The sequence below is a fragment of the Glycine max genome, chromosome 13 (genome assembly GCF_000004515.6).
Source record: "Glycine max cultivar Williams 82 chromosome 13, Glycine_max_v4.0, whole genome shotgun sequence".
In the NCBI taxonomy this organism is placed as follows: Eukaryota; Viridiplantae; Streptophyta; class Magnoliopsida; order Fabales; family Fabaceae; genus Glycine; species Glycine max.
In genome coordinates this window covers 41364384-41375391 of record NC_038249.2, presented here as the reverse complement: position 1 = coordinate 41375391, position 11008 = coordinate 41364384, and the positions used below count along the sequence as shown (strand labels likewise).

General features: G+C 27.4%; 1 protein-coding gene across 1 annotated transcript; it reads right to left on the bottom strand.

Moving 5' to 3' along the window:
* Positions 1-7102: 7102 nt before the first annotated feature.
* Positions 7103-10787, bottom strand: LOC100812221 (UDP-xylose transporter 1). Its single transcript, XM_003543429.5, has 9 exons — positions 10587-10787; positions 10364-10441; positions 9587-9712; positions 9286-9470; positions 9101-9168; positions 8869-9001; positions 8551-8712; positions 7695-7970; positions 7103-7446 (listed from the first exon to the last, which is right to left on the bottom strand). Exons 3-9 carry the CDS (start codon positions 9705-9707, stop codon positions 7342-7344), a joined length of 1050 nt encoding a protein of 349 aa, XP_003543477.1. The 5' UTR covers positions 9708-9712; positions 10364-10441; positions 10587-10787; the 3' UTR covers positions 7103-7341.
* Between the last annotated feature and the right edge of the window lie 221 nt (positions 10788-11008).

Sequence of the window (11008 nt, the reverse complement as noted above, 5' to 3'; positions counted from 1 at the left end):
GCTCAGTAAAGGATAATGAAACAATAGTTATCCTCAGCCATCAAATTATAACATGCGTATTAAACAAGCAATAATATTTTGAGTTGTACCAATCAAAAAAAATTCTTTTGAGTTGTAAAAATGAATAAAAAAACATATATTATATAGAAAGATAAAGATACAAATTAAAAACTAAAAACTTGATTTAATTAGTAAAAAACTATTTTATTAGTTATTAAAAGATATATGGGCATTTACTTACTTTCTAATTTTTGACCAAACTAAAATATTAGTAATTTTATTATCATTTTTAATATTTTAAATATATGATTGCTTAATGTTAATTATAAATATTATAAAAAGGTTAAAAAATATCATAAACTATGAATATATATACTTCAATTTATTGCATTAAAATTAATATCATAAAATAACAACTATTCCAAATAAGAAGAAATATGTTGTTAATTAATATTAAATTTAAATGTTACAATTGGTAGCAAGGACTAAGTGATGAATCTATCTTTTGTTGTAATTTATTTGCTAAAAGGACAACAAAATGTTGAATGGGACCTAGTTAAAACCAAATACGCAAATGCACATATGCATATTCTTCTTAAGATGCCAAACCCACTGCCTTACGGATGTTTCACTTTGGAAGGTGGGATGGAGAAAAGGTGTTTATGTGTTCTACGTTAACGCCTGAGTGTGACTGTATATTGCCATAACATAATGTTTTCAATGAGTAAATAATATATTTTTAAAATATGAATATATAAATGTCAATTATAGAATGACATATCTGTAAATGCTTGATTTATGCGGAATTTTACATACAATGGTCAGCAAAATAATTAGTATTTATAGTTGAAAGAGTAAATTTGTTAAATGAAAATATAGGTTGTGCATTGATAACTTACAAACAATTTTATAATATCATCTAATAATAAATTATTATAATATTTTTTTATACAAATCATGAATCACTATAATATATTTGTTATCAACGATGATTTTTTATTAGTTGATAATGTATTTTTCTTATACTTATTAATAATATATAATCATTAAACTTTGATTAGATTTATATTTTATAAAAAAATTGCTAGGCATTCTTAGAGCTAATTAATAAGTACCTGAGATTTAATCTCTCGAGAGACTAATTCTTATTAGAATAAATATTTATATTTAATATCTGACTGTATTTTTTGAATAAGATTCTCTCCAAATAAATATGTTTATAAAAAAAAAGCTCTTAACTTCATGAGTGAAGTTGCTTATCCTATTAAGAAGTGTTGAAACAAAAATACATCCATTTCTTCTTTCATCTTATTTTAAACTTTTCCCCCCTATTAAATGATATATGGATATACCTAAGTTAAAACACCCCATTATTAACGCTCATCATTTTACTTTAATAAATTACATTAATCATCACTAAGATTTCGTGGAATTACAAAATATTCACTTTTTTTTAATACTTATAACAATCTATCTTAATTACAGGAAAACATGGTGAAATATTTTTTAAATAATTAAGGGATTAATTTAATATGTAAGAAGTGTCATTCTAATATTTTTTAAACAATTAAAAGGGTTAGTGTAGAGGTAGAAAAAACATAGAGAATTTATGTAATTTCACTAAAATTCAGGAATAATTAGTGTAATCTACTTTTCTTCTTTTTTATTTTGATATTTTTTTTTTATAATATTATATCACCTATTATACTTACACTTTTTTTTTCCTCTTTAGATATCAAATAACATGGGGGTGTCCATGTGCATTTTTTTTTTCCGTCCCTCGTCACAATGCTTACTTTATCTAACATTTTCCTTCTCATTTTTTCTTATCGCTATTGCATGCTTTATATTTTCGGAGTACTAAATAAGTACTTGACATTTTTTAATCTGATTTAATTTTGACTTAGTTCAACCCAAATTTTAATTGAATCGATGCAAATTGTGTAATGAGTTAGGCTTCCGTTTTTATTTATTTATTAATATTGCAAGTTATTGTGCTAACTTTAACTTACTTTCTTAAACTTGTTTTGCTGGAAATGTTGGGCTTCGTGAATTTAACAAAATTTGAATTGGAGATATTATTGTGTATTGATTGAATGTTAATTTATACTTTCAAAATACAAATTTGAATCGGAGTATTATTGTGTATTAGTTATGAGAGACTGTGAATGTTGTACAAAAGGGATCTGTATACGATTATGAATTTAGAATGAGTTTGAAAAGACATTTTATTAGTTAAAAAATATGTTTGATTGGTTGATAAATAAGTTTTATTATTAGTTTCCAATTTTTTTTGAAATATTAAGTAATATTTTTTAAAATGTTAAATTTTAATCTATAACTTTATATATTTATTTATTTTTTATCTTTAAATATTTATTATATTTTTTTAATCTTTTTTATTTAAGGTAAAGTTTTATTATTTTTATTCTTTATGTAATTTTATATTTTCAGTTACTTCAACATATAATTTTATCAAATAATTATGATTTAATAAGATGATTTTCTAATTTTTAATTATCTGTTAATTTTTTAATTTTATAACTAATTTTTCAGCTTTAAACTAATTTTTAATCTTAGGTTAATGGTCCTCTCCTACATATATTTTTTTTTATAGTTTTTAGGATGGTGAGAGAATGGATGGGTACTTGTAAAGTACATTTCTGATCTCAAGTCAGTACGTATTTTTTGATAAAGTGTGTAAAGAAAGTATTGATAGCATACATCTGAGGCCGTGCCTAATCGATCCTTTTTCGGATGCATGGTGATTTCGTTTACTTACTTTTTCCACCATAGTTGAGATCTTTATTAGATTGTGTTCATGGTACTTTTCTCCATGCTTCTAATAGAATAATTGTCCCCAGGTCAATGGATATGGGTTCACGAATCATAGAAATCACACAGTCATGGTAGTTCAGCTGTGATAATTTATTAAGTGTCAGTATGGATATATACTGAGGACACTTCCTATATTCTGAAAAATAAATAACCCTTCTTTGTCATTTCCTAATTTCCCTTTCAAACCATGTCTCCTTCACCATAACGCTCAGGTTGGTATGAATTATTATAATGAAGAGTTGAATTATTTATATAACAATTTAGCTTACCTAACACTTTTTGTTTACCCTTAACTCAATCAAGGTTTTGATCAATCAAAGGCTAAACATATGTAAAACATAGATATATGCAGCTCGCCCGAGACTTTATGGATATACTATTTTCTATTTCTATTAATTATTCGGAAAAATATCACGAATTACACAGTATCCCAAACCAAACAAGTTGTCTTTTACTCTCACTCCACTTTAAAACAATGTCATTCTAATGCTTCAGTTTAATGAATTATGATGAATTAATGACTATTGTACATACTTTCCTTAGTTAATTGTTGTGTTAGAGTGAATACAGTAATTTATTTAATTGTTTAATGTTTCAATATTATCTTCTTTTTTGAAAGAGTTTCAATATTCTCTTGAAACCTTGATTCTTTATAAATAATTGAAATACAATGGTTTATTTACTGATGTTTACAGGATTCTGGAATTTGTGTCTGTCCCAAAAATACAATTTTATTTTAATGATTTGATTGTCTTTTTTAAAAATCTATTTGGATAAAATTCTCCAAATACACTTTTAGAAGAAAAATAATAAAATAATCAGCTTTTTCTTGTAAAATACTATTTCAAAATTCCATTCTATACACTCTTAATTAACTATTAAATGTTCCTTAAAAAATTAGTATAAGGTCTACCATTTTTTTAAAAAATAACTTAATCAATTGATTTAAAGTTTAAATCCTGATGTTTAGTATAAAATAAACCATGTTGAAGAAGAATATTCTTCTTATATGCATTCACAATTTCTTATAAAGATTCATCATTATTTTTAGTAATGAATATTTTATACCAATATCATCTTTAAAAACTTCAAAGTTCATTCTTCGACTTTCAAAACTAATTTTCTATTTACTAAATTCTACATTTTGTCATGACATCCCAATCTAAAATCAATTGGGAGGAGCAAAGCGCATTTTGATTCAAAAATTGAATTAAAGTCCATTTGTTTCTGTGGATATTTTTATGTTTGAATTATACACGTACAGTGACTCACTCTCTTGTTTTCTTAATTTTTTTCTAGGTTCATATATACGTGTGTGTACTGTGTACCGGGAGACTAATATTCCTTAGTGATAATAAGGTTGTTCATATCCACATGTTTTTCTTGTTGAATTTCTAACATTGCAAAAATACCTCTGAATTATAATTATATTTGAAGATATTCATTCATTATGAATTTTAATTGTGATATAATTTATTTATATCTTAAAAATGTTTGTTTATTATGAATTTAATTATATAAAAATAAACATATTATCCTATGTAACATAAAAACTAAAATACTATTTTTTATAGAATCATGTAAAATTAAAAAACAATATAACATTTTTATAACTGAAAGTAAAAATAAAAATAAAAAATTCTTCCTTCTCCCGTTCTCTCAATTTCGTTTATCTTTACATAATCATCTGAATAAACTGTCCCATAGAAGAATTGATGCCGTATTCTACTTTCCCTTTTTGATAACTTCAATAGTATCCTTCTGAAAATGATTATAGGAGCTTAGACCATTTCAGTTCATAGAATTTTTTATCTGTTAAGGTAAAGTGCGTTTTATTGTATACGATGGATTATATTTTAACAGCTGATTAATGAAGCCACGGGTAAACCAATAGTCGTTTTCTCCATCCATTAAGGTGTACGTTCGTCTTTAAGAATATACTTCAATTATATACTTTATTTGTAAATAAATATCTAAGTATATAACTTTAAAATGAATTATAAGTTTTTATAAAATTATATTTTAAATTAACTAATAAATGTATAAAATGTCAAATAAATATGTTTATATGATTTTTTTTATAAATTTTAATTTTATTTTACTGATAATATTTTGGAATGATTATAATTTTTATAGTTAAACGCATTTTATCTATCATTATCAACATCTTGTTATATACTGTTAATGTAACAAAATAAATATTATAAAAAATTTAATGATTAAAGTAAACCGTGTAACATAGGAATAAACATGAGTCGAGTTAGATTGAAATTAGGAGATATTTAAATTTAAACTGATCAATGTTAAATAGTTTAGGTTGATTCAATTTTTTCAAAACTCTTTGTCAATTCAAATCGAATAGTCCGAGTCATATTTGGGTTAATTCGGGCTTGGTCATTAGTTTAGAAAGTAAAAAAGAAAATAAAAGTAAAAAAAAAAATTAAAAGGAAAAAATAAGAAATCATAATAAAATTAATGAATAGTCCCAAAAGCTAAAATTTTAGAATTACACAACATAAAAATATAGATTTATAAAATTATATAATATATAAATATATATTTTTAAAATAGTATAAGTGTGAGTTTGATGTGTGTAAATCTAATGCTCAAAACCTATATTATCATGTGAGCAAGTTTAAAATTCAAAACAATCCAAAAAAAAAAAAATCACTTTGGTTCGGGTTGATTGGATTATAAGATTCAATTTAGACTCATTTTTACCCCTAGTTTAATATAAATAATAATAAGATAAGTTTATCATTTTTCATTATCAATGTCTTGTAGCATTATCAAAGCAAGAAAAAGAAAAAGAATGAGCAACAAGGGCAGTGCCCAGCCAATGGGTCAGTGTGTCAAACGTGCAAATGAGTGGATGAAAAGAAATAAAAATGAATGATAAAACTCTACTTTATACAAAAAGAATAAAAATAAAATTCAATAAATATTTTTAGAAGAAAAAAGAATAAAATTAATATCAGAAATTAGTGTTTGAAAAAACGTCAATTGGAGTAACTTATATAAAACGCCACAAATTAATAAAAAATTACTTACCATTACTAATATAATTAAAAAAAAACTTATCAATTAGTAAAAAGAATTAAAAGCTGAATAAAAATACGTGCAAAACATACTCTTACTACTAGTAGTAGATGATAAGAATAATCTATTGCCCATTCATCAATCAATTTGCTATCTGCATGCTACCTAATCAATGAACAACTAACTACTAGTACAATACAAATCAAATGCCCATTTATTAAACACAATTATTAATAAATGAAAGTCGTTGGAAAGTAATGAACTCCGATTCATCCATCAACACTCTCCAGTCAGCACAAAACAATTTGAGGGCTACGTCCTAACTTTGATTTTTTTTTTCTTTGTCAACGTCGTAATTTGACATTCTACTACCTTGGATATCTCATAAGCATGTTCTTTTTAGAGAAAAACAAATAATTGTCCTTTGATGTTATGGTAGTGTAAGTTTTTATAATATTAATTATAGAGAAATTAATTTAAGATGAATAAATAATATAATAAAATGAAGACATTATTTTTATTTCACAACCTTAAACAAACGATTAATTAAAAAGAAATATAGAGATTATATCAAATATCAACAATGATTGGGACCTTGTTGGGCTAATCTAGCTGAGCCCATTAAATTTGTAATGCTTGATATATGCATTTTTTTTAATGTCTAACACGAAAAGCATTTTCTTAAAGGATTGCTTTTTTTAGGTTTAATTACACACTTTTTGACATATAGCTATATCTAATGTAATATATGGAGGAGGATGATATGCAGGCAAGAAAACCCTTGGTTATATACATTTTAGAGATTAATGTGCTGATGTAAAAAAAAAAAGAAAAAAGAGAGAAAGTAATGTGCTGAAAACGCATTAAGCGGAAAATTAAATTTGAATCTTACCCGTAAATGTAATAATATGGTTCTAACCTCTAAGACACCAGAGAATGAGTAGCCCGCTCACTACGCATACAACATTTTAATTTTCATCAAAAGTCTTCAGATTAATTAATAATAATAATAATCATAATCAAAAGTTTAATATACACACCCTCATTGTATGTCATCCAATCTTAAATAAATTACCATTTAAATTACTTTAAAATAATTATTTTAAAAATTAATAAATTTAACATACAGATGATTGAATAACAATATAATTCATAACTTTTTTCTCATAATAAAATGGGATGCAACATGCACCTTCTATGATTATTATGGAGAACAACGCGGCAATGAATCACAAAATAATTGGCGTCTACCTTTTCATTGACACAAAAAAAGGATTACAAATTTATGAAAATTTAATTTCCTGCAGTTTAACGAATATATATATGGTAGGTAATGAAATGCACCGACTTAAAGTTACAGAAAACTTATTAAACAAATTTGATTTACACTCATTACAATTTTCCTAGAAATTGAAAGAAACCCAAAATATATGAAATCTGAAAAAGAAATGGGAGCCTGTCCTTTCAAATAACAGAATCCTTGCTTAATTTATTAGTCTCATGATTTTCCTCATTTTGATTACCCACGTTTTTCCCGGCCAAAAGTGGTAAGCTATCTTTGTCTTTGACCTGTAAAGAATAAAAATTGAAGAAATAAAAATAGTCCTAGTCTATACACTGGGTCATCTAATAACAAATTATTTTCATGTATATTAAGTTCATTAATTTTTATAATAATTATTTGAAAAACCATATCTATCATAATTTCTAATTAACAGATAGTATTTTGCATTTAAATTAAATTCTAGCTAAATTGTCCATTTAGACAGAGGAAAGAAAATGCAAGAAACAAAGGTAGAAGAGAATTAATTAGGTACCTGAGAGGCCAATGGGAGATCACCAGCTAACTGTTTCTTTTTGTTGTCCTCAGTGCAGAAATAAGAGTACAAACCCATCCCAAAAACGGCAATTAGTATTCCAAGAATGTTCCTTCCGGTGAAAGGGTCATGCAGTAATGTGTAGCCAAATCCTAGAACAAGGCATGTCTTGAGGTGGCCTAGCACTTGATATGTTACAGGAGATGTTTTGCCTATGACCAGAAATGTGCTGAAGTTCACAGAAACAGCTATCAAGCAAGACAAGATGATGAATGCCTGATTTTTTTTTTATCAACAACAAAAAAAAAAAACAAAATTATCAGTCATACTTCATAGGGTAATTCTAGCAATTATACACATATTGAGAGAAGTGAAGTGTTAATAGCACATTTTTTTTTTCATACACTCATTTTATTATTGATTAAAATTTATAATATAATACGTGAGTTTCACATTCGTAGAAAACATTTAAAAAACTGTATTAGAAGAGAAATTTCATATGGCCCAACACTACCAAGTGTTTAAGGTTTTGATCAATTTTCACATTAGGTACAATCAAGATTTTCAACTTATGCAAAAATGTTAATGAAACTCGATTACATGTTACATGAAAATTAGTTGAAATTATGTATAGTGAAGAAAAATTATTACATGGTCTGGGATCACCATGTGTATATGTCATGACCAATCTTTACGTGATAGGTAACTGAGATTCTCATTTTAGATGAAAGAATTAATAAAATTCAGTTACAGGTTCACGTGGAAATTAGTTGTAACAACAGTGGTTCTGCTCCAATACTCGCATATGACATGCATATTAATTTAAATATAATACATGGTGAGGATTGAATATTACCAAGACCACAGGAGAATATTTGTAGGCGAAGACATTTTGCTTGGTGAGCATCTGATCCACAACAGGGCCTGAAACAAAAAGAATTGCTGCTTGGAATGGAGCAGACTGGTAGAGTAGCTGTGTGGAAGAGACGTTAAGCTTCTTCTGTATTGTGTTGGTCAGCTAAATTGAACACTTGGTTAAGGATACAAATATATCCAATCTTCCTCAAATTTAATTAAGATAATTAATGATATCAAGTCTAAGCCATCATAATTAATTGATAACCATAATTACATGCTACAACTGGAAGAGTGAGTACTTAGCAATAAAGGATACAATTTGGCCAACACATGTCGTTATGATTGCTAGAAGGGAAAGAATGGTTCCCACAAAATTGAGCTGAAGGTCTGTGATAGAAGCAATGCCAACTCCCACAAGTAATAGGAATAAAGCGAATTTTATTTTCGAGCTGCACGTATTAACATATTAAGACTTTACATTAATACATATATTACCATTGACTAGTTTGAATTATTACAAATATGAAGTCCTTACAATAACTTGTTACCTGAACTGCTTCTTTAGGAAAATAGTTTCTAATAATACAGTGAATGGTATGATAGCAAGTTTTGTCATCTGCAAAATAATCATTCATTCCAAAAGGTAAAATTAATACGTGTATAAATAATGAATGATTCATTTGATTTCCATGATATTAGTATTATGGTAGTAAAATATTGAGGTAATTAAAACCTGATAGAATCCAATGGAATTAAAGCCAAGACTCAAGTTGAGAAATCCAATGGAGATGCCATTTAGAATACCAAAAAGCATGACCGTTTTCAAGTCAACGGATTTAGACACGAATAGATTCAAGCGTTGAGCCGCATGAAGGGTGCAAAATGTGACCATCAAATGCCAACTAGTAAGCGTTGTGGCTGGTTCAAATGGAATAAAAAAAACAAAAGTTAGATATGAAAATGCAAACAAATTTGACTATTGATCGCCAAAATTGTATGATTTTTGAAGAGGGGATAAAATGAATGATTATCACCAAAAGGGAAGCCAAGATTGCTCATCAAGGCTTTGTTGCAGATGACAATGGAGACAGAAGAAGCCACAGAGAGAAATAGTGCACCAATCACACCCAATTGGAAGTTTGACATCTCTCCCATCTTTTCTGTAGTCGACATATTTTTCAAGATTCATCAAAGTGCCAAATTACAAGTTTATATCAGTTTTAAGAAACGAAAAAAATAAAATTCATAGAGCCATTTCTTGCATTGTATTTCAGTTTAATGTCATTCAATTAGACATAATGTCTGTTTGCATACAAGTCACAAGTGCTTTTGAAATCTTTTCTACTAAAAATATAAAGTTTTTTTCAGTAGAGAAGCTCTTAAAAGAGCTTCTAACCTTGTATCCAAGCAGGCTACACTTTTCTTTAAATATCGATCTATCTATTCAATTTTGTTTTGCCTTTATTGTATCGATGTCACCCTCATCGTTTTCATTTTCATACAAGTATAGCATCATTTATCAATTTATTATTGGGTTTGGATTTCCTCATGTGACATTTTAGTCCAGTGTAATCTCAACCCTTAAATAAAAATAAGACAGAGAGAATTTAAATAATATTAAAATGGAGACTTGAGATTTTGATAGTGGAGATTTTCCTAGGAGAGAATCCAAGCTAAAGTTTCACTTGAGATAATCATTCCCATTTATTATCAGATACTAAAAAGCGTAATAATTTACTAACAAGTAATGTGTTGCGTAGCTTTTACTCTATATGGGGTTGGTGCCAAAAAAGAAATTAATTAACACGTACCTTATTTAATATTGATTAAGATGAGTAAATGAAATATTAATTTGAGATCGGGCTTGGAGTTATTGCGTAGTAGGAGCCCTGAAAAGGATCACACAAGATAAGGAAAAAGAAACCTTGATCAACTAAACTTGTGACTAAGAAGAACATGATGAAAATGACCACAATTCATAAACCATATCCGATCCATATAGAACTGGATTAATTGATTGATTTCATCACATACCTTGGGAATGTAGAGATGATTCTGCAAGGTGTAAGGGCTCCTACAACTCCAAAAAGATCACCCAAGTTCTCACGTTAAACAACAGCGTTTATAGGAAGAGAGAGTTGTATTGTGGAAGTTTAAGGTAGAGAGAAATAATGGTAGGAGAAGAGAGAGTGAGTGATAGTGGATTGGACTTTGGAGGGTGAACTTGTGTGAGAATGAAGCTTATGTTATGTGGCCTATATATTTTTGATGGGTTGTTGTTGTTGGTGCCTAATTAACGCCGTTAACTTGTTGGGATGGCGGGAGTTTAATTAGCGGCCATTTGAAGCAAGATTGTCACTATTGACAAACACACATAGAAATCGATCTTAGTTAACATGAGACGACATGTTTTGTCACAATTACCAAAAGGCTCCTGTGTTGTGCACAAGAGTGTT

Bases quoted from the DNA above. Each gene is read 5' to 3' on its own strand.
- LOC100812221 (XM_003543429.5), bottom strand. From the start codon at position 9,707: ATGGGAGAGATGTCAAACTTCCAATTGGGTGTGATTGGTGCACTATTT. The intron at 9,471-9,586 runs GTGATAATCATT...CATTTGAACCAG, and splicing joins CAATCTTGGCTTCCCTTTTG to CCACAACGCTTACTAGTTGG. The intron at 9,002-9,100 runs GTAACAAGTTAT...TAATACGTGCAG, and splicing joins TTCCTAAAGAAGCAGTTCAG to CTCGAAAATAAAATTCGCTT.